Below are 23,095 nucleotides of genomic sequence, written 5' to 3'. Positions count from 1 at the left end.
ACCGAAACTATTAGTGCAAAGGAAAACCAGGATTTTATACTAGTCAGGGTTTCACCAACTATACAAACAATTGAGAACCTCTTGTTTCCTAAGAATTTTGGATCCTTTTTAGGTGATGGTAGCTAATACAGAAGTTGAAGTCATCAGCTGAGACTGAACACATCAGCCCTTTTTAGGCCGCACATGATTTAGCCCAAGAGGCTCCAAAGGAAATGTGCTTGTAGTTAGTTAGGGGACGTATATAACATATGATGCATTTGAAGCCATGTTTTATGATGCATACAAAGCCATACCAGCCGTTTGAAACCATTTCCCCTTGCAGATAAAGGGCAAAGGAGTTGTCTTTGGCTTAGGAACATCAGCGGAAAAGAAAAACGTTTACCGAACGTTGTTGGTGTCATTGAATTCTTCAGCCCATTTCTTCCTAGTCAGGGCATTAGTAGAACCGTCCAGCCGGTAGTAGTCAATGTTTCTGAACCACTTGCCCTCACCTTCAAGAGAAAACATTACAGCTGGTCAGCGCCGATTCACGTTGTACAAGCTTTGTGCTGTTTAAGGTTTCTCACAGAGAACAAACAAGCCTATCCAGTCATAACAAATCCAGTGTGTTGGAAGCAGCGTGATAATTCCTGATGAGCCAGCTGCGTTCATGTAGAGCTTAGGTAAAGAACGCACACAGATAGGTGGCTGAGTGGAGGGTACTCATGTTTGGCCTTTAATATTACTGCCTCCCCCTGTGAGTGTGTTCATAACTAACATTACAGTATGTTTCCAATTACTTCTCTGTGATCTTTTCATTACAAATTGCAAAGCCTTAAGCAAACTTTTTTTTGGGGGGGGGGGAGTCAAGGTCTAATCATTTTCAAAATGAAAGCAAAAACAGCTGCTGGAGTTTAATTAGGAAAATGACCTTATGCCAGAGGCTTTGGGTCCAAGCGTGTAGGATGTGTGTGAAATTGAGACCTTTTAACTTAGATCCGTGTCAGATGTGCACTAAAAGTAGAAGATGGGCTCCTAAATTTGACCACCAACCTTTTAAGTCTGTCGTTAAATGTAAGAAGGCAGGTATGAGTGGTGATGTTTGCTTGACCGGTGTTCTGATGATGAACAAACAAGTTCGACCAGTAAAAAGCAAACACCACAACTACACTCGGTTAAAACTAACAATACACTGAAAAGTAACCCAATCTGTCCCATTAATGTATAATGAGGCATTCATAACACACAGCTCATTGCCAACAAATGTGCCACTGAGAGCAAGCTCCATTAAAGAGACAGCTCATTTAATCAAGCTACTGTCTGGGTGACCAAGGGGTCGAAAACTGCATCGACTGCAAACATTGGTTAATGTTCAGTGTGCTTGAACTTAAACACACAAAGCAAAGCATTTAAAAATCCAGAACACACATATATAAACACACACACATCCAGCAGCTCCTTTAAGCTTTAGTGGTGGAGAAACCCGCCAAGTCAATGACATAGAAGCATCGCTTCAGTTCATCTGAGATACATTCATCCATTCTAAACCTTCATACAGATCAAAAGCACCAATCAACTGCCTACCTTTGTAAGGAGAGGGTTTTCCCTCCTCTTTGGCACGGCCCGCTAACTCCAGAAAATCCTCAATGAGGTCCAGTGAAATGAGTGATTGACTGAACACCAACCTGAAAACACAGTTCGTCCTGTTAAACCATGCATCAAAAAAAAAAAAAAACAGGGCAAAAGCAGTTGACATCAAGCGAGTCAAACTTACACTTTTTCTTCCACATCCTCTGCCATGCGCAGAATTTCAAACAAAAGCACCATCTTTCCAGAGTGTTCCAGAATCTCAGCATCCGATTCGCTCACAAACTCCTTGTACCAGTCCGGAGAAGGGCTACCAGGGCCTGAGTTGCTGGGCCGAACTAAAGAAACACACACACAAAATATAATAATGTTAATAAACTGGTTAGCAATTCAAGTCTTCTAAACATGAACCTGTATGACTCTGTTGTAGTTTCCAAACACATGTATTTATTGGAATTACTTGGTTGAAGAAAGCTCATTGGACCAGAATCAAATCAACCTTACCTTCTTCTACAGGCTCGGCTCTATTCCGCCCCTCTGGGTTTCCTCCACGGGAGCTCGTGTTCCACTCCTTAATCACCTCCACGTCGTCACTGTCGGACTTGTCAGAGCTCTCACCTTTGCCTTTCCCCCGTTTCTTCTTCCTGCATTCGGTTCGTTTAGGAAGACATGTTATAGCATAGTGAGGACTGCAAGGACAAACATACAGCGAGATGAAATAGGAATTTTCACCTTTTTGGTTTCTCATCTTCCGAGGTCAGGCTCATCGATGACTCCTCGGTTTCAGATGCAATGAATTCGTCCATGCTGTCCTCATCAAAGTAACCCTGTTAAGAGCAAATCACACCATAGGTTATTATCCGTGACTAAATGATTTATTAATTCAAAGTGCATTGAAAGTGTTTACATAGAAAGTAAATACTAAGCATTTTTTCATTGATTCTGCAGCATTAAATTATGAACTCCCAATTTCTCAACTGTATTTGGCTGCATGCTGTTTATTTATCTAACTGCGCTTAACCCAGTCAGTGTTTAAATATAGCACTGAAAACAGCCACTCAATTAACATAACCAAAGCCAGACTTTTGCCCTGATTATAGCCCCGATTCACAATCAGGTGGAGTCTGTGCTGGTCGGCACTGGTCTACAGATTTTTGGGGCAGCCGGTGTTGACGTTTTGTCACAGAAAATCAAGAAGCGTGAAAAATAGCAGACAGGCAATAATGAGTGGAGTGGAGCTCCTTTAAGGAGGCTGATTTAACAGAGCTGGGATAGGAACATAAATGCCTGTACAACGTCAATTCAAACAACCATCACAACTGCACAGACAAGGGGGGGAGCCGGGTTGCGAATGCCGAAGCTTTGAACCAATCGGGTGCGGTCTCCGTATTTGTTTTGCCATCACTGTCTCCTGGTAACGGGAAAGCATATGTTTTTGTGCATGTTCGGTTCAGTGACAAGTTACAAATTGGGTAATGTCATTAGCGTGTGATATCCAGTCCTTTAGGGTGTGCTCCTCGATTTCTTTGTAAAAAATTCTAGAAAAATCTGTTTGCCAATGTGTGAGAGACGCCCTGTCCTTTAATTATCTGTTAGGAGTATTCAATGCTGAAGCACCCATCTTATTTTATTTATAAATATATAGTAAAGTATCAAGTAGAAAGGGTAAGAAGATAAAGTTCTATAAAACTAAATTAAAATCAGACACTTAGCAGATATAATATTATTATGTAATGATTTGAATATTTAGAAAGTCAGTACCAGGCAGCCCTGTGTAAGTGTTTTGATGTTTAGCCAGTGCAGCAAAGCAAATGTAAAGCTTGCCTTCTGGTTACATCAATTGGACAGACACACATCTACAACCAGGGTGTTGTGTTCGGCATGACTGACTGTGCGTAGAAAGTGATGACTGTGAGGAAACTCCAGCGTTCCCCTGGGTTTTTCTTTAGTGCTGATGAAGGAAGAGAGGCCTGCAGCTCGCCAGTTGTGTGCCTTTGTTCATTTACCTTGTTTTCCTTACTGATATAGTCCAGCTGGAGACACCAAGGATGTGTCCAGATTCTGCTGAGCATCTGGAAATCCTGGAAAAGCTTTGTGCCTGCACGGCCTCTTCCCCCCTCCAAGGCAGAACCGACACCTGCTCGGTAAAAGAAACAGTTTGAGTTGTGACTGCGCAACATGAAGCTGAACTACCAAATGTGAATTTCCATGTTTTTGTGGATGCTGTAGCTAGAGCTACTTGTTCGTGCTGCACCGGCTGAGGTACAACCAGCTGGACTGCAGGATGATTTTTTACTGGATGGATTAATTAGCATCAATATATGACAGACTGTTCTGAATCGGGAAATCAGAAAATGTCAGAAGAGTCATATAACAGTCATATAACATTCCTGTTTACTACACGCAGTTGTGGATAAATACAAGAAACTACAGTCTGTATGAATGCAATCGACTAGCTCAGCATACCTTATTACATTACATTAACTACACCTTCTTAGCCTAATCAGATAGATTTCTGTGTAAATAAAACATGTACATTACAGGATATTACTACATGCTGATTTTTTTTTTAAATCTAGTGAGATCTGGAATTTAAAATGAACTTCTGGGTCTTAATTATAATAAGGATTTAATATTTTATTTATCATGTACACAGTTACATACACCATACAGCTTGAAGTCTATATCTGCAAGAAGGCAGCAAGTTTGGTATACAGACAAAAATCTTGCTATAAAATTTTGATCTATCCATCTCTCTCTCTATCTATAGATAGACAGATACGGAAAGCGAGCAAGAGAGTCCAAGAATCACATTTTTCTCAATATTCAAACAAGGAAATCCCACATTAGAGAACGTAAAATGCAAGTGTTTCCAAAAACTGGTTGGTTATAGTTCACAGTGACCAGCATGACCCTTCAAAGATATGTTCTTAACTATGCAAGGAGTAATGTTCTGTTTGTGTGAAAGCATTTTCTATTAAAACAAATGCCGAGATTATTTTTGGCCAAACATACAGCTCTAAAAAGCTTTAATACTATAACCACTTAACTCATACTGACAAAAAGAAATATTAGCCTATGTTTTTCGCTTTTCTAAAAAAAAAAAAAAAAGAATCTGTGACCCAATTAAAGCAAGTTTGAACCTGAGCAATAAATTAAGTCTGATTTAAACTCTGGAGGTCAGTCCTGCTTGGGAACAAAATGCACAGCATAAAGTACACTATGCCCAAAAATGCAGTGCCACAGCGTCCAGCTGGCGTAACAAGACACCTGCTGGAAAACTCGGCCAAAACTCTTCATTAGAGGGGGGAAAAAAGGATGTGGGAATTTGTCTGGATAGGCAGATCCACACCAGCTGCCATGCAATCCCCCAGCTGCAGATCTACTTTAGAAGTAGTGCAACCCAAGTTATTACATAACTTAACCCAACAGTGTGTCTGAGACACAGGGTTTCAACCTGCCTTATCTTGTTATTTTTTACATTCTAAAATTCTAGAAATGACAAACTGAAGGTGAAGCAAATGTCAATGTCTCTTTAGGAGCTCCTGGCCAAATTAGCTATTAGTTACCAATACCATGTAAAAACACAAAACATGACGTGCTCTCAGAGCAATATTCAGGTAGCAGGAAGCTAATACAAGCGGAAATGCTGGATTGACCTTACCTGTAAAGTGCTCCAGATAGTATCTGTACAGCTTGCACTGCACAGGAGTCATCCGCACCGCAAGAACATACTCGTGTTTAGGTGGCAGGAACTTAGTAAGTGCAGTATAGTCTCTTCTCTGAAACAGATTACAAAACAAAATAAGAAATCACACAGTGTGACACACAAAATACAGGACAAATCAGCAGTTATAGCAGGTTTCATGTCCTCTCTGTTGTGTTTATCTAAATGTGTAGCTGCCTGGTGGACAATAAGTTCAACAATAATGGAGAAAATTCCTGAATTTTGTGTCAAATCAGTTACACTTTACACCAAAGGAATCTGGCCTTTAACTGTAGATTGTTCAAGCAATTAATAGGCAGTAAAATGGGATTGAAGCAAGAACCACAGGCTTACTTGAACACAGCCTGCCAGCATCTCATAAAGAATGTGTGCTCGCTTCTTCATGATCCGCACGTCGACCATCGTGGAGTCAGCACACTGGCCGTTTTGGATGGGGTTGATAAAACGGTTCCTGAACTCTTTCACTGAACCCAGCAAGTTTTCTTTGATAAAGTTTACCATGCAGTGGTCTGAGGGAAAGGAGAACAACAAAACAGAGAAGGTTCATTAAGATTATTTAGTTGAGTGCTAATACTCTAAGGCTGTAAGTACTGCAGATGCTGAAAATATTTACATTAAATCTCTCTGCAGTTCTTACAGCGATATACTCAAATATACGCAAGGCTTTAACTAGACAAAGGAAAGAGCGGGAGATACACTGCATGGGAACTACAGCTTTAAGTTGTACCGGCTTTCATTTAATCATCTCCGTGTTAACCCAACATTCCCACTTGTAATGGAAGGATGTGAATTGCAATAATAAATACTCACACTCGATCAGGTTGTTCTGAAGAGGAGTTCCGGTCAGAATGACTCTTCGCCGAGTCTTAATGGAGTTCATGGCTTTGGACACGGCCGAGGCTTCGTTCTTCAGCACGTGGCCCTCGTCGCAAATAACAAAGTCTGGACCTGCAATGGGACAAATAAAAACATGGCCAGGATGAGGGTCATGTTACAATCCACCCAAAACCTGGTGTGTATCATCAGCACAGGCATGGGCTATTTTCACCCTTTTGTATTTTTTATAGCCTGTTTGTTAACTCGGGGTGGATTCAGGGAACAGATCTCTGATCCACTTACAACAAATGGAGGCCTGGGGTACAAGGTCAGGTGAGCTTCAAGAAACTAAAGAAACACCGAGAATGTAAATATTATTTATTCATTCATCTTCAGTAACTGCCTTGGTATCCTAGTCAGAGATTTGGTGTATCCAAAGTTAATCCACACAACAATGAGCACAAGGCAGAAATAAATCCTGGACAGGACACCAGTTCATTGCTGATGAACACCACCATGGACAAACGCATTCACACCTAGCAGTAAAGTAGAGCAGAAAATCTACAGACTACTGCATTCAGACTAAGTGGACATGTCCACAGCAGAGTTTCTGTACAGATCCACTGATAGACATTACTTCACCTGGGTTTACGAGGGTCTTCTGGAATGTCTCTTTGAGCTTTTTGCTCTTGATGTTGCGGCCTTGCGTTAAGTTGCGGTACATTTCATAACCGATGATCATGATGCCGCCATCCTCATGCCAGCGCTGCAGGGCATACGCTCGCTCTTGAGGCCTCTTCACCGTGGCCAACTCGGTCACCTGATGCACACACAACACACAAACATGACCACAGGTACCTAGTACATAGCTTTGAAATCTGCTCTCATTATCAGTTATAAAAAAGAAATATAACCTCTCAGCTGATTCAGATCACATTATTTAAAACAAAAGACAACTCGTTTACTTGAAAATGTGAATAAAAAGATAAACTAAAAATGTCATATTAAACAGGTGAAAAAGATGGTTCATCAATACAGACAAGATGTGATATGATGAAATTGTTGGAAACATGGAATAGCTTTGAAACATATCCAAGCAGTAAAAATCACAGCCCACCAACATTAATAATTGTATTTATGATTATTAATATTTATAATAATGGTTATTGACCAGTTTGACTACTAAATTGATCTGAATGGGTTTAATCCTATATTATATATATATATATATATATATATATATATATATATATATATATATATATATATATATATATATATATATATACATACATACACGCATACACACACTATACATACATATACATGTTTCAGTACATGTTAGTTTATATATTATATGACACTCATGCACTGAAGCCACAAACAGTGTTTGCTTTATAGTTCATACATACAGAATTGTTTTGTTGATTTTACAGAAATGCTAATAGCTATTGATATCAAATCTGATCAAATTTAAACAGCTATTTGAGTGGATGCATCCTGTTGGGACTGCATTATGCAGAAAACAAGATATAATGGGGAAAGTCTTTACCTCTAAGCTTTCCTCATCTTTCAAGCCCTCCTGCCACTTCTCGAACTCGTTTAGCCAGTTGAGGACGGTGTTAAGGGGACACACCACCAAAGCTGTTGAGAAATCGAGTTTTTCGCAAAGAAGCACAGTGTGGAGAAACGTCACCACCTGCAGGAGAACAGAAGAACAGACGACTCGGTGATGTAGCTCACGACACACACCGTTACGCTTATTTGTACCTCTGCCACAGCCTGCAAATCCTTTTACACTTCACTTGAACCGATTAATTTACCCCGAGAAATGTCTTCATTGCACATGTGATCTTGAAATGACCCCCATAGTTGTTGTTTTTTATAAATACCAAAAGGTTTCCTGGGAAATTTGAAGGTGGCTTTCTGATAATGTTTTATCCATACATGAAGACTAGTATTAATGCTAATAAAGCACAACACCATTGGGTGAACGTCTAAAAATAAAAAATTAGAGACAGGAAAGGCATCATGGGCATTTCAGATGCGATTGGAGACTGAAGATACAGGATGAAGCCTCAGTGTGCATCCAACCCAATGCCTTAAACCCCACTGCAGCTTGAACTTCTTTTACTGCCTTTGATATGAGAGCACAATAACCTAAAAAGTGATTACACCACAAAACATTTTGTGTCAATACCGAACTGCTTTGTACGAATAAATCATGTTGGTCTTGCTGAAAAATGATAATAAACCTTTCCGGGTAAAATAATAAAAAACTGTTATTGGAAACAACTTTGCTGAAGGTGCAGACGATGCATCGCCTGATGTGACACCAAATACTGAGACACTAAACATTATGCAAATCAGTTAAGCAACGTTCCCACCCTCTGAGGAGACAGCGTCCACCACGCCACACCATTTTTCTTGGCTGTTAAAGTTCAGATTGCTGCTGCTTTTAGAAAGGGAACAACGTTGATCTATTTTGTTAAGCTGGATTCTTGCTGACAGATTAAATTACTTAACATACAGAATAACATTACCTACTGCCTACATGATCTGGGGGACTTTCCCCTCAGAGCAGCGCTTTCCCTCTGAGACAAGTTTGCACAAAAACCACAAGCTCCGTGGGTTAAAAGCGATGTGAAATAAAAATAGGTGGTTTGTATATGTGGTAGGTCTGTATCCAGTGACAGTAAAACCTGTGAGAGCAGTAACAGCCCTCAATGATGGTAAAAACTTGTTTATCACCAGTTAAACAGAATCTTTAATAGAGAGAATAAGGTTGGCCAACACGGGAGCACCAAGCAGTATCTGCGAGCATTAAGGTGACTTGGAATCACCTTAATTAAATAAGACAAGCAGCTATTACCTAAAAACATTATTTCTAATCTTTATTTTATCAAGATCCTGACAAGATGCCTTTAAATGGAAAGTGAATCAAGTGCCACTTTTAATATTCATTCTCGATTCGTCCTATCATTATTATTAGCATTAAACTTTGTTCATGCGATTGATACGAACCCTTCCCTCTCGACCCTGCTCCCCTCTACCTCACATCTGAGTAAGGACTAACAAAATCAAGAATGCATAAGGAATGCTGTACAGGTCCTTCTTGTTCTTTGCTCATAACAGCTGCTTTTGCTGACACTATATAAATGTCATTGGTTTCAAAGGGGAGTTAAAAGAAACCACCTACACTCCCTAATGAATATGTTGAATGAAACATGATGAGTCCATATTACTGTACCTGAAGGGTTTTGCCCAGACCCATGCAGTGTGCGAGGATACAGCCTGAGCCAGCTGAAGACTTAGTCTTTTTAACAGACTCGCAACAGCAATCCCAAATGAACTGCACACCTGCATAACACACACAGATCAGAACAAAAATCACCACACAGATACACTGAACATCCAGAACAGATACACCTACACCAACAAATAAAGCCTTTGCTTTAGACTCAATAGACTCTTTGAAAATACAATCAGAGGAAATGCTTATCTGAAACCAGAACTGTGTTAAGGTTTGTACACATTTACAACATTCACATAAAGAATAGTACCATCACACAGGAGATAAGTGACTTATCTGGGAGATCTTGACTCACCGTCTACTTGATGGGGCTTCAGCTTTGTCACCATGTTTCTGTGGACTTGGACAAGTGGCTCCTTGGTCTCTTCGTCCTCATCCAGTACCAGTTTAGTAGTAATGGGACAGGTGACCTGCGAGGATTCCTCCACCACGATTGTCTAAATGAGCAAGAGAGCCATTATGTACTTGCTGAACCTCCTCTTTCGTATTTTACTCACAAATGCCCCAAAGTATGGTCAGATTCAATTACATTTTAAAAGCAGACATCTGAACAGGTTTCCTGATTAAAAAACAATACTGCAACTACAATGCAGCTGATACAGCCGAGTGTTTCAAGAGGGTTAAGAGAATTGATGGCGGTGGCATTTGAACTCAACCACACAATCTCTTTCCCAAAGCCTGAACTGCAAAGCCACCACTGCCCATAAGCCTGTCGCTGCATTCCCAGTCTATTCACCTCTCGTAGTTTTTCTCTCAGGCGCTCTTTTTCAGCTATCCGTTTACGCCTCTCTTCTTCCTCTTTTAAAGCATTCTGGGTCTCGGAGCGCAGCTTGTCATCTTTCAGGATCTTGCGAATCTTCTTGCGGCCTTTCGGTGTGCCCTTCTCGTCCTCATCTCCTCCTTCCTCATCCCCTTCCCCTTCCTCGGCACTCTGCAGAAACGACAGCATCAGCCACAGTCGAGCACGCAGATAAGACACACCTCTCTGCTCACCAACAGCCACATGAACTGTACCTTGTTGCTGGAAGAATCATCTTGAACCTTAATCCGCCGTCGCTTTTTCTTCTTCTCCTTCTGGTAACTCCTCTCGCCGTCTTTCTCAGATTTTTTGGAGGATCTACAAGGGTGCATTCATTTAGCATCAGAAGAAAAATAAACAGAAAAGAATTTATAAGGCATGGCACATTATGTCTAGCCACTGATGATTTATGAAGATAGTTATAAAGGTAATCGATCAAATTTGGCAAGCCAAGGGAATTATCATTAAAACAACCAGAACAAAGGAGGTTAGAAGCTGAACAGTTTAAACTGATTAAGTCGTAGTTGAGCTCAAGATCTCTTCTCACCGTGTTCTCCGCTTGTTACTTTTGCTGTCCTCATCATCCTCGCTCACAGAGTCACTCATCGCCGACTCACTCCGCGAACCAGAGCCCGAGCGCTTGAAGTCTGAATCATCAGAGTCATCACTGTTCACTGCAAATAGAAATATCAGCGCAATACACAATGTCATCAATTTTAATACACAAGCTTCTAAACTGTTTAATACACAGGCTTTTTTTTTTCAAGCTTGATTAGCATATAAACAGTCATGTGCCTGAGGCTAAAAACTGACGCGACATGGATTTTCTGAGAAAGTGTGTGTGTGAGAGCCCTAATGGAGGGCTCTGGCTTGGTAATCACTGACCTTTCCGTCTTCCTCTTCTCTTGACCTCTTTATTGCTCTTGGCTGGTTTTTCATTGTCAGACTCGCCCTCGCTTAGTGTCAGCTTCTTGCGAAGCAGCTTGTGTCTCCGCCCAGGCTTTTTCACGTCCACTTCCGAACCAGAGTCTGAGCCCTCTTCCTCTTCTTCTGCCAGGGGAAAGAAGACATCAGCACAAGCAAGCTTCAAAGCAGCAAGCCAAAGTTCATTGATAAGTGATGGCCTTGAAAAAGCCATTTTGAAAAGCATGTCTTCCTGAACTGTCTTTCTTTTGCACATCTCGATCACTAGCACAACACTAGCATTTTAAATTCGAACCAAAAAATGTTTGACAGTCAAAAGAATGTGGCAATATTGACATTTTGGCGTTTCTGCTGCCTCCAATTAATATCCATGGGTCAGTCTGGTGTCTATACTGAAGACTTGTGTAGGTTTATTGGGGTATATGAATATTTTTCCAACTACACGATTTATTTCAGTTCATTTTTTCCCATTCCACTAACCAACTTGGGTGGGATATATTAGGCAGCAAGTGAACAATTTATCCTCAAAGTTGATGTGTTAGAAGCAGGAAAAATGGGCAAGCATAAGGATTTGAGCGAGTTTGACAAGGAACAAATTGTGATGGCTAGACGACTGCATCAGAGCATCTCTAAAACTGCAGCTCTTGTGGGGTGTTCCCGGCCTGCAGTGGTCAGTATCTATCAAAAGTGGTCCAATAAAGGAACAGCGGTGACAAGGCTGGCCCGTATGATCCGATCCAACAGACGAGCTACTGTTGCTCAAATTGCAGTTGTTGTTAATGCTGGTTCTGACAGAAAGGTGTCAGAATACACAGTGCAGGACAGGTCAGGGCTGTTTTGGCAGCAAAAGGGGGACCAACTCAATATTAGGCAGGTGGTCATAATGTTATGCCTGATCGGTGTATATTTGAATGTTAAAAACCTAAATGTTTTTGAACCAGATTATTAATAGACTGGAGACACTAAGTACTACAAAAAGTACATTAATATACACCAGTGATGCAGCCAGAGACACTGTTGATGGAAAAATTAAATCAATTCTTTCTAACCAATCAGCACAGTGGTATACATTATAATAATAAACATGTACATTATAGCTTTTATAACCTTTATACTAGCCTTTAATAACTCAGCCATTTTTGTTGCCATGTTTGTTAAATGTGATTATTGCACATAAAGGGTATGTTTTACAGACATTAAATTAAACAAAAATTTTTAGTTTCTTAAACTTGCAGTGTCAAAGTACATTATGGGCAGAAATCGGACAGATTTTCCCAAAAGTGCCACAGAATCTTATAGAAAATCTTCTATGAGCTTCTACAAACCGCGCTTGCTTTGACACACACCTATTTAGCCGACTTCACGGAAGTTCGAGCAGCTTGAGAGAAATGAATCAAATTGTAAACAAGACAGTGAAGCAATAGCGTCAATGTGCTCCCAAAACAATACAAAGCGCATGCTTTTACAGCTTTCTTTAGCTCTTTACCATCAGGAGCCCTACCTTCACCCTCAGAGCTGCCATCATTCTTCTCTTTTGTTGAAGATCTTTCCTCTTTGTCTTTTTTGCAGTCTTCATCTTCTGAAGAGCTGTCATCCCCAGATGAGTAATTGGCTTTGATCTGAGCTAAAAGCATCTTCTTCGCAATTCTTTGAAAGAGATTAAAATGGAAGTCAGGAATTTATAAAACAAACACCGTTTTGTGCAAAATGCAAGTAGAACCCTACTCAGACTGACAGGTTTTTCATGGGGTAGAATTGTTAATACCAGTGTATGTCTGGGATTTCAGTCTATCTATCTCTCTCAAACTGTGCATGTACATGTCTGGAAAATATATATAACATCCAAATTGACTAGTTAAGCATTCCATTACATCTTGTAGAAAAGAGATTGCATAGCTTATTCTACTTTATAAAAAGTCACGTCAAGAAACTCTCACTCTTTTCTATGCTTTTTATCAAAATCAGATTAAAACAAATTATTTTATGAAATTCAAAGACAAAAAACGCATGCCTGAAAGCTGATGTTTGGGTGGGATGTGGTATCTTAGTGGTTAAGGTAGACTAGTGATAGTAAGGTTGTGAGTTTGAAGCCCAGCTCCACCAGGCTGCTACTGCTAGGCACTTGAGCAAAGCCCTTAAACCTCAATTGCTTATTTGTGCGAAAATTAGATATAATGTGATAAATCTCTCTGTGGATAAGGGCATCTGCCAAATGCCGGAAATGTTTAACTTGTGGTTTCGCGCCTACATACATGCTATGGTAAATGTGACCTACTAATGATCAAGAGCAGCCACAACACTACAGCAAGCAGGTATAAGAAACCTCAAAACAATCAGTGTGGATTAAAATGAGGCACATATAGCAAGTAGGCAATTTTAACTTGATCAATCTTTTATAATATTCATCCCAAAGGGGTTCACTGGGGTTGAGGTCTTGAGTTTTTCCACTCCAAACTTGACAAAACATGACTTCATGAAGCTCACTTTGTGCAAAGGGGCACGGTTATGACGGAAAATATGAGCCTCTTAATCCCAGGGAAGGCAAATCTAAGACAACAGTATTCTTCCAACTTTGTGGTAAATGTTTGGGGAAGAACCACATATGGGGTTCTTGGTTAAGTGTCCATGCACATAGTGAATTTGGCCCATCACCCAGCCCTGGTTACGAGCATGTGTACTAGGGCTGAAATGATTCCTTGAGTAACTCGAGAAATTTGAATACAAAAAATCTCGAGGCAAATTAGTTGCCTCGAAGCTTCGTTTAGCCCATTTACTCTAACTACACACAGAAGATTCAAGCCAAAGAAATCGGCAGGTTTTCAAAGTTTGGGATCATTTCGAACTAAAACAGACAGAAAACTCTGTACAGTGTGATTACTGTAAGACTGAACTGGTGTACCACAACACTACATCCATACTTCAACATATCAACCACGGTGTTAGTTTCATATTCAGACATACAGAAGCGGTATTTTAGGAACCGTCAACAAATAAAAATCAGTGAAGACATATTTTGGGATAACAAGGTGTGTACCTTGTGGGGGTTTCCAATTAGATTATTTTGGTACTAGTTTTGGGTCACATGACCTAGAAGTTATTAAAGGAATAGTGATTTTTTAATTAAAAAAGAAATAAATAATTACAACTTAATTCACATGAGCTACTCAGGATCGTCATAATTGCAAGAACAAGCAGAGGTACCTGAATTTATATTAAAAGGCCTGGTAAATGCACATCTGGAAACTAATAGCACTCTACAGATCTTACGAGCTAGTGGCATGTTGATTTAAGATGCATTTCTGTCTTTACTTGATTCAGGTGTGGAACTGGTTTAAAAGGCCACACAGGAAACATTTGCTTTGAATGGAACCATGTGGCAACGGGGAAGACTACTCATACCTATTCTCAGGGTCGTCATCATCATCAACAATCTGGGAGGGTTCTGGCTTCACTTGAGCTTCATCTCCTGCGCAAGATATAAATAAAAGTCATGAGAATGGGAAAACATGATACTTTTCAGTTTTATGCAAAGAAATTTGCCTTGTGGAAGGAAAACCAGTTGAGAATACTGGTTATAGATGGGTTTTTCCTGAACAAACAAAAGCTGATGATTAATATAATGCTCTACTTTAGTTTAGAATATTGATTTTGAAATGAGAAATGACCAAAAAAAAACCCCACAAACTATGTCAACAGTGCCTGTAAGGTTGGGAAATGTTACATGCAAATGAGAAGAACCAAGAACAAGGCATTAAATTCATAAGATCTAGTGAATTACATTCTGTTAAAAAAATCAAAAGAGAGAAATAAATGTTACAGTTTTACTGCAGTAAAGAAAAAAAGAAAAGAAGCAAATAGGATATTAGCAGAGCTTATATTCTGCAGAGCTGAACAAATTAATTGCATGCTTCTCTCATTTTTCTGTCCGTATATTACTATTCCTATATTATTTATTCTGCTAGTTTTCAGGATCAGTACACTATACGTTAGGGGGTCCCCAACCACCGGGCCGCAAACCAGTGCCAGGCCGTGGATCATTTGGTACCAGGCCACAAAGAAACAAACTTATATATAACTTAAAATTATATGCATTTTATTTTTCGAAAAATTGCGCCACACTCCTGCATTTGACTCACTCGCGGGTTTTTCCATACATAAGTCAGTCCACAAGCTAACCCACGCTAAAATGACCCAAAAACAGGTCCCCCACCCCCCGGGAAAATAGTTCGGGATCAAACCGGTCCATGGTTGTCCGCGGTCCACCATGATGCGAGCCTTTTACCCTGACTTGCTGTGCTGCATAAGTCCCTGTGTCCATCACTTCACAGTATGTGTGTATTGTTTTTATATTGTAACACACACACATTTTATTTATAATTACACAATCTGCACAAGAGTACTTGAAGGGCAAGGCAATTCTTTTCTGGTGTATTTGTTATAACACATTTGGGTTTGAGATGAAAAGATTATGGGTCAGAATTGCAGCTTTCATGTCCAGATATTCACATATACATACATACTAGGGCTGCAAGATTATGACAAAAATCACAATTGTCGATTATTCCCTTGAAATTGTAATTGTGATTATTAATTACGATTATCACAATTTACATTAAATGGTGTTTTGAATAGCTTTATATCATTGTTTGAAGCAACTGCGTGCCATATTTTATAACAAATATTTTTTATTTTAGTGATTTTTCTATCCTATTTCTTTGAGGGTGGAATCATCAGAGAGTATCTCCGAGACTGGACTTGAACAAAACAGTCAATTACCATACTAGTATTTATAGTGCTGAGAATTCCTTTTTCTATTGACCGAACAGCCGAATGATGGGAGTCTGTTCACCTAAGCCATGTCTGTATTTTAACTAATAAACTGTTAAAGCACTAAGACATTACAGTATGAACATCATGACTTTCTATATTTTATTTAGATCCATTTTATTTAGATCCATTTATTTTAGATCTTATATGTCAAGGGTTTTCAGAATCAAAGACAGTGGGCCTCCTTTTTGACACATACATTTGTTAGCCGACTTTTATCACTATTAAAAAATAAAAGTTAGACTATTATCTGGATAAGATGATGGTTGTGTTTTCTGAACTTTTTTTTTTTGCTGTTGCGCTTAAGGGCTGTAAGGTATTTTAGTCACGTGGTGTGAAAGCGGTGCAGACCGATAGATGTATGACATTACAGTATCGCGAGAGCGGTTCTAGAGCACATTCGAGAGCATACTCTCGCGGTATTTTGGCACGCGTGTGTGTGTGTGTGTGTCAGTCGAAAGTAATTTCTTTTAGGTTCTAATTCTTGATTCTTCTCAGCAACACTTTGCAAACTATCGGATGATTCTTTATTAGCGCACATGTTCTCGAAATTAACATGACGAGATAGACATACGCAAGTGGATAATCGGGGCATTGATAAGGACACACCTACAGATTATTAGACCTATTAAAAAAGTCTTTATTCGCCCCTCACAACGCAACATGTAATAAACACCCCTTAATCACGCAGAATAATGGAAGTGGATTTTTTTTGTAATCGTAGATTACGTAACCGTGGCATCTGTAATCGCGATGAGAAAATCGATTAACTGTGCAGCCCTAATACATACATGTACACACACATCTATGACAGCTGTTATTTCTTTCTTTTTTTTTTTTTTTTTAACCCACCAATTTTTTAAGTGATCAAAAATATTGGAACACGACTGACGGTTGCTTGATGGTTTAAGCAATTAATGGCTCTGGATGTTTGAGACCTGGGTTTCAGCAGTGAAGACTATATTTTTATTTTGTTAAAAAAAATAAGCCAACATGGAGACCTGAGAGCTGTCTATTGGGAGAAAGCCAATGCAAGCTATTGAGCTGGGAAAAGAGGGACAATGTACAAGCGCTGGGCATAACCAATACACACACGACAGGTCAGCTAAAGAAAACATCAACATATTCTGAGAGCGAAAAAACAAGTCAGTGACATCAACACTCTTCACAGGGCAGGGGTAAAGGTATCACAATCCACGACTGGAAAGGCCAGACTGGAATTCACAAAAACACAGGGATGAGCCACAGAGGTTCTGGAACCAACATTAATCTCTAAGTAATGGAAAGCGTGGAGAAAGAAAGGATCTGCTCCTGATCCAAAACATATGAGCTCATCAGCTAAGCGTGGCAGTCATGGCTTGGGTTCGCATGGCTGCATCGCAAACAGGATCACTGATCATTATAGATGATGTTGCTCATCATAGTAGCAGCAGAAGGAGTTCAGAAGTCTACAGAAAGATTCTGTCTGCCAGTTTACAGAGAAATGTAGCAATGACCCAAAACACACTGCCAACACAACAAAGGTTTAAGATGGGACAAGTCAGCCATCAGACCTTAAAGTCAACTGAGCGGCATTTCCCTTCCTGAAAAGGAAACTTTCAGTTTCTTCTTTTAGATGTTATAACACAAACCCGGAAAAGCATCACGAAAGAATAATGCACCAGTTCGGTGATGTCACTGGCTTCATGTAGTTCATGCAAGGGATGTGCAACCAAATATTAAGTGTTATTTACTTGAAGACCATCTGTCCACCTAAAAACTGGGTGGTCTGCTAAGTTGCCATGTTCTTTAACAAAAAGCTGTTAAACATGACTAGATGTAAAGATCAGGAAATGAAAGCCGAGTTTTTAAAAGCTGTTTTGAAATTAAAACGTCTCATCAGTACATTGCAAAAGACTATATATTGATGATATATTAGTATATGTAAAATTTTCCAAAATACACTTCTCTTTTCTCTGTACATTTATTGTAAATGTTGTAATAAATTTTCTAATTTACAAAAGTTTCTGACCTGATGACTGATGGAAAGCATCCATGTGGGGCATCGCAGACTCAAGAATAGGTTTTATCTTCTGCTGATCACTGCTATCCTCTCCAGAGTCTGCTGCCTGCTCTTCCTCGTCATCACTGGAGGATGAATCTTTTGCAGCGTTCTCTTTGCCTTTCTGTGACCTCCGTTTCCTCTCAAATGATCTCTTTGGACATTTTTTACCCTCCTTTTTGCTCTCCTCCTCCTTTTTCTTTTTCTTCCTCTTCTTCTTGCCCTCCTCTGCTTCTTCGCCTTCCTCCTCCTCCTCTTCCTTCTCCTCCTCGGCCTCTGCCTGCTCTTTCTTGCCCTCATTCGCCTGCTTCTTGCCGCGTTTCGATGATTTCTTTGAGGTGCTGAGCTTACTTAAACTCTTGATCTCCTTCTCAAGATCCGAGTCATGATTAGATGAATCGGATTCTCTACACTTCTTTTTTTTGGCAGCGCGTTTCTTTGCTTTAGATGACTTCACTTCATCTGAATCTGAGGAAGATGCAATGAGCTTGCGCTTCACTGACTTTTCAGACTTTGGTTCAGCCGAATTTCTCTCTTCATTGTTGCCCGAGGCCTCACCGTTTGGCTCCGCGTCCGGTTCGTCCGAACTGGCCTCCATGCCCTCTACCTGCTTCAGCACCTCGGGGACTTCGTCCGAGTCGGAGTCCGATACACCGGCGCTGACTGGGATCTGTGAAGTATTGCAGTCTTCGTCATTCTCTCTCGTACCCTTGGACCGACTCTTACTCCTCCCTTCAGATGACTTGCGTAGAGGAGTGGTCTTCATCCTGGGGGAACGTCTGCTTTCGTCTGGTGACAGAGCACCATCCTTCTCTTTCGACTGCGACTTGCCTTCATCTTTCTTAATGGTAATTTTAAGAGGAATCGGGGTTAGCTTTACAATGAGTTTTTTACTCGTCTTTGCAGACCTTTTACCGGATTCTTTACCCTTTCTGTCGGACAGCGAGGTCTTACTTGACGTACTGTCTGTTTCGACTGAGTCCTTTTCACTCTCTTGTTTTACACAATCTGAAAGACTCTCAACCATCTCAAAGAGTTCCTCTGGAACAGACGGTGGTATAGACAAGATGTCTTTGTCGAGAGAGACTTCACCAGCTGTTGAAGCATCATCTTCACAATCAGTTTTATTCTTACCAACCTTTGCATCATCTTCCTTTTCTATAAACCCATCTTCTGGATTTTCTGCTGCTGGTTCTGCTTCTTCGGTCATTTCTACGTCAGCCAGAACAACGTTCTCCTCGTCCACGTCGTCCTCCAACACTGCTGGAACCTGATCTGTGATGCCGTCCTGATCCACCTGATCATCTTTATTCTTGTCAGCAGGCTCCGAGTTGGGGACTGCGACGGCTACAGTCAGATTATTTGCTAACCCGTTCCCCTCTCCGTTCTGGACCTCTAGGTCTCTGAACTCTTCATCTAGAGCCTCCTCCAAAGTCGCATGGACCTTTTTCAAGTCAGCCAAAACAGATTTAAAGGCTTTCAAATGCCTGTGTCGGACAATGTTATCGCCCAGGTAGACCGGCTCCTGCTGGATAAACTGCACAAAAGTGCTGTTCAAGCCATTTGTCGTCTCAATCAGTTTCTTTGTCTTTTTGACCAGTTCTTTCGGAATCTTTAACTTTTTGTAGGAAAAGGTTAGAGTCCCCGATCCGTCGGAATTAGCATCCTTTCCATTTAGAGCCGTATTTTTAACCTTGCCCTGTTTGTGCTTCATGCTATCCCGTTTCGGTTTGTCGTGCTCTCCCTTTGGCTTTTTCATACATTCCAGGTTCCTCAGAACTTTATCACAAGCCACGACGAGATCTTGGAGTGGCTCGGGTTGGCACACAAAGCAGTGCCACTTATCGTCGTCGTTCATGATTCCAGAGAGCTCCTTCCTTCCAAGATTACGGAGAATACATGTCTTGCAAAATGCATTGCTACAATAGTCACAACAAAGCAGATTCCCTCCTTCAGCACACCACCTACAAGAGGAAAAAGTTGGGGTTATTTTAACCTTCTAAATTTGGTCAACAACACACAGTAAACAAACCTACATTTAAATCAAACTTAATTTTTTGGTGCTGAGATCATTAGGTATCAGGGAAAACTGGAGAACATGGAGGAATCTCAAACTAACCCACACTTACACTCCTACCCTTGGGGACAGCATGCAAAAGTAAAAGAACTGGGCTGATCTTAACACTGGACTCGCCTGATGCCTGTTTAAGACGATTGCTCACTTTATATTAGTTGTCCAAATAAAGCTTATGCATAATTTGCACTATTAAGCTATGGTACAGCTTTGTTTTTGATACACTAGTCAACTACGCCTTACAGAACTAGCTCACATTCACACTGGCATGTTTCTTCTTCTTCAGCTGTGCTCTTTCAGGCTAGTCAAAGTTTCCACAAACTCTAAATGTTCTCAAGAGGTTCTGCAAACTGACCTGCACTGTTCATCCATTCCGTCGTCATCCTTACTGATGTCGTCACTCATGTAATACTTGAAACAGGACTGGGGGGGGGAAAAAAGGAAAGTGTTAATCCCAGCGGCTCAGTGTGAAGATCACGGACGTGCTGATGCTTGGAGTACGCTCTGTGATATTTACTTTGCAGAGAAGAACTTTGAGTATAGGATGCTGATACACAGAGTCCCTCTGGAAATGATTGACTTGTTGCCCGCAAGCAGTGCAATTAACTCTCGAACACCTAATCTCTTGAAGGTGCTCATCTGGACAAAAGACAAACACAAATAAAGCAAAAAAAGAGGAAATTGAAACCACACACACACACGTTTGGATCAGTGCCTCACCAGGACGCCTCCTCTGACTCTCTTCTTTGACTTTGCTCCCTCCTTTGTTACGGAACTCTGGGCCTTTGAACTCATCTTTTCCTTCATTGTTGACGGGTTCTGGTTTCACTATAACTACATCTGCACACAAACCGGACACACGGCAGTAAGTAAACACGCGTGCCTACAGCAGGATATCTGTCAAACATCCATGTAAGAGCACTCACCTTCGGGGATCTCTTCCATATCAATCGAGCCATCGTTGGGATTATCAGCGACGGAACCTTGCTCACATTCATCTGCAGACTCGGGCTCGTTTACAGCTGTATGCTTGGTTACAACTGCAGGTTTCCTGCAATTAAGGGTGAATATGAGAAACGTTTAAATGCACAAGGCTACACTGTGCAAACATCACAGTTATTTTTATCATTTTTTACTGCAGCACTGCAGAGTTAATTTTCTATAACAAAACTGCAGATTTATATCAAAGTGCTCCTTCAAATACATTTCTATAGCAACCGCATAAAAACAGACTGGAAGTGTGTAATTTAACATTTGTATCAATTAGAGGAAAAACTGTAAACTTGGACGTTTTGAGGCTTCAGAAGCGATGTGCTTGTTGAGTCTTGGTAAAAAATCCTAAGCTGCATGATTAATCTCAAGAAAATAGCTTGATAAAGGAAACCAATCTAAATCCGTAAATAACCAATACATTGCATTACAACCCTTGCCACATCACACCCTATAAAATTTCCCAATAAAAGCACAGCCCATCATTTCACTCAAATGTCATCAGTGATTGTTCTGGGGTGCTGTCCTTTGTGAAAAAGCACAAAACATGTTCATTCTGGTCTCGTCAGTCTAAACAAGGAGTTCGGATCTTATCTGCAATGCACCATGTGGCTGCAGGTTTAAGCTGTGTAAAAAGTGCTTCAAACAAGACTCACCTTTTAGAGCGCGCTGTGGCTTTCGGAACTTCAGTGGAGCAACCGGGCTGTAAAAGAAAATTAGACATTTTAGAAACCAGAGTCAAGTAATTGATGTGGGAAATGAGGAACAAACCTTTTACTTTAACCTAATCGACGTCCTATCATGAAGAAATTAATTATGTTTTTCAGCAAAATAATTTGGACATGAAGCGTAGCTACTTTTACAACCTGTCTAAAAGCTTATTAGTTAAGTGTGATTTCCTCACACAGCAACCCTCAGGCTGTGATCCAAATTTTAGGACTCAGATACAGGCTGTCAAAATGTCCCCAACTGGTCCTGCACCACAGTCACAAACTTATGAAACCTTATTTTCTTAATCTTTTCCCCCCCATTTTCTTTATTTATCTATATGTCACTTTCGCAATGCTATACATTTATTTTTTATTGTTGTTTTTCCTTCCAGAACTAACATATATATATAAAAATAAATAAATCTCTGACAGTCCCACATGTGCATTATATCCGAGAGAGAGATATATACCTTTTCCATCATTTCTTCGTTGATGTTTGAGTCACTGGAGGCCATTTTACCTGAAGTTGAAAGAGAATAGAAAGACAACATGAACACACATGCGTGCTGAACAAATACTATTCAAGCAAATTAAAGTCTAAATTGTTCTTAAATTACAGCCTGCTTTAGACTTCTGGATTTTAAATGCAGTGTTCAAGTTTCTGCATATTGTAGGGAAATCTTTTCAAGAGGCCTAATTTAACTTGATTATGAGCCGATTATCACATAGCTCTGAGTTGTTTTATACAGGTTACTTTCATTTTCCGCTTTATCTGTTGCTATGGTTAGAGAGAAGGATGGGGCGTAGACTTTGGATTGACTCAACCACCCAGTCTCAATCCATCAGCAACATTTTCCATGGTGATGTAATAGTATCCCTCCCACACATACCATATAAGCATAAACCATGCTGTGTATATGTTAAAAAAAAATAAGAGACCACTGCAAAATTATCAGTTTCTTATGTATTTTTCTTACAGGTTAATGCATTGGTGATATGAACAGTTTTGTTTCATTTATTTGTGAACTGCTGACAACATTTCTCCTAAATTCAAAATATAACTATTGTTATTTAGAGTGTATATTTAAAGGAAATGACAACACATCAAAATAACCCAAGATCATGCAGTATTTGCAGAGCTTTAATAACTCAAATAAAACAAAATGCAAATAATTTGTGTTAATGCTTTGGCTAAATAACATTAAGAAATCAGTGTTTGGTGGAATAACCCCGATTTGCATACATTTTGGCTCCATGCTCTCCACCAGTTTTACACATTGCTGTTGGGGAACTTTATACCACTCAGCT

The 23,095-nt window shown here is 40.1% G+C and overlaps 1 protein-coding gene across 3 annotated transcripts in view; it reads right to left on the bottom strand.

The window, feature by feature from the left end:
* atrx (ATRX chromatin remodeler) overlaps nucleotides 1-23,095 on the bottom strand; it is a 43,214-nt gene that overhangs the window by 15,652 nt on the left and 4,467 nt on the right. For 2 of the 3 annotated variants that reach the window (XM_058397799.1, XM_058397801.1), the window contains exons 3-28: nucleotides 22,258-22,307; nucleotides 21,734-21,780; nucleotides 21,014-21,138; nucleotides 20,808-20,927; nucleotides 20,605-20,726; nucleotides 20,443-20,510; nucleotides 17,984-19,977; nucleotides 14,545-14,611; nucleotides 12,647-12,792; nucleotides 11,107-11,271; nucleotides 10,769-10,895; nucleotides 10,437-10,539; nucleotides 10,159-10,353; nucleotides 9,718-9,859; nucleotides 9,360-9,469; nucleotides 7,662-7,808; nucleotides 6,752-6,929; nucleotides 6,104-6,241; nucleotides 5,627-5,802; nucleotides 5,231-5,348; nucleotides 3,573-3,703; nucleotides 2,299-2,393; nucleotides 2,071-2,210; nucleotides 1,754-1,904; nucleotides 1,564-1,664; nucleotides 383-491 (exon numbers count right to left, since the gene is read on the bottom strand). In XM_058397799.1, coding sequence (XP_058253782.1) covers nucleotides 383-491; nucleotides 1,564-1,664; nucleotides 1,754-1,904; nucleotides 2,071-2,210; nucleotides 2,299-2,393; nucleotides 3,573-3,703; nucleotides 5,231-5,348; nucleotides 5,627-5,802; nucleotides 6,104-6,241; nucleotides 6,752-6,929; nucleotides 7,662-7,808; nucleotides 9,360-9,469; nucleotides 9,718-9,859; nucleotides 10,159-10,353; nucleotides 10,437-10,539; nucleotides 10,769-10,895; nucleotides 11,107-11,271; nucleotides 12,647-12,792; nucleotides 14,545-14,611; nucleotides 17,984-19,977; nucleotides 20,443-20,510; nucleotides 20,605-20,726; nucleotides 20,808-20,927; nucleotides 21,014-21,138; nucleotides 21,734-21,780; nucleotides 22,258-22,307 — 5,065 coding nt within the window. The remainder of the gene's footprint in view (nucleotides 1-382; nucleotides 492-1,563; nucleotides 1,665-1,753; nucleotides 1,905-2,070; nucleotides 2,211-2,298; nucleotides 2,394-3,572; nucleotides 3,704-5,230; nucleotides 5,349-5,626; nucleotides 5,803-6,103; nucleotides 6,242-6,751; nucleotides 6,930-7,661; nucleotides 7,809-9,359; nucleotides 9,470-9,717; nucleotides 9,860-10,158; nucleotides 10,354-10,436; nucleotides 10,540-10,768; nucleotides 10,896-11,106; nucleotides 11,272-12,646; nucleotides 12,793-14,544; nucleotides 14,612-17,983; nucleotides 19,978-20,442; nucleotides 20,511-20,604; nucleotides 20,727-20,807; nucleotides 20,928-21,013; nucleotides 21,139-21,733; nucleotides 21,781-22,257; nucleotides 22,308-23,095) is intronic. The other variant, XM_058397800.1, reaches the window with a different exon arrangement.

The sequence above is a fragment of the Hemibagrus wyckioides genome, linkage group LG08, assembly GCF_019097595.1.
Source record: "Hemibagrus wyckioides isolate EC202008001 linkage group LG08, SWU_Hwy_1.0, whole genome shotgun sequence".
NCBI classification, from domain to species: domain Eukaryota; kingdom Metazoa; phylum Chordata; class Actinopteri; order Siluriformes; family Bagridae; genus Hemibagrus; species Hemibagrus wyckioides.
Note: the sequence above shows the minus strand (reverse complement) of the source record. Positions and strands in the feature narration are given on the sequence as shown.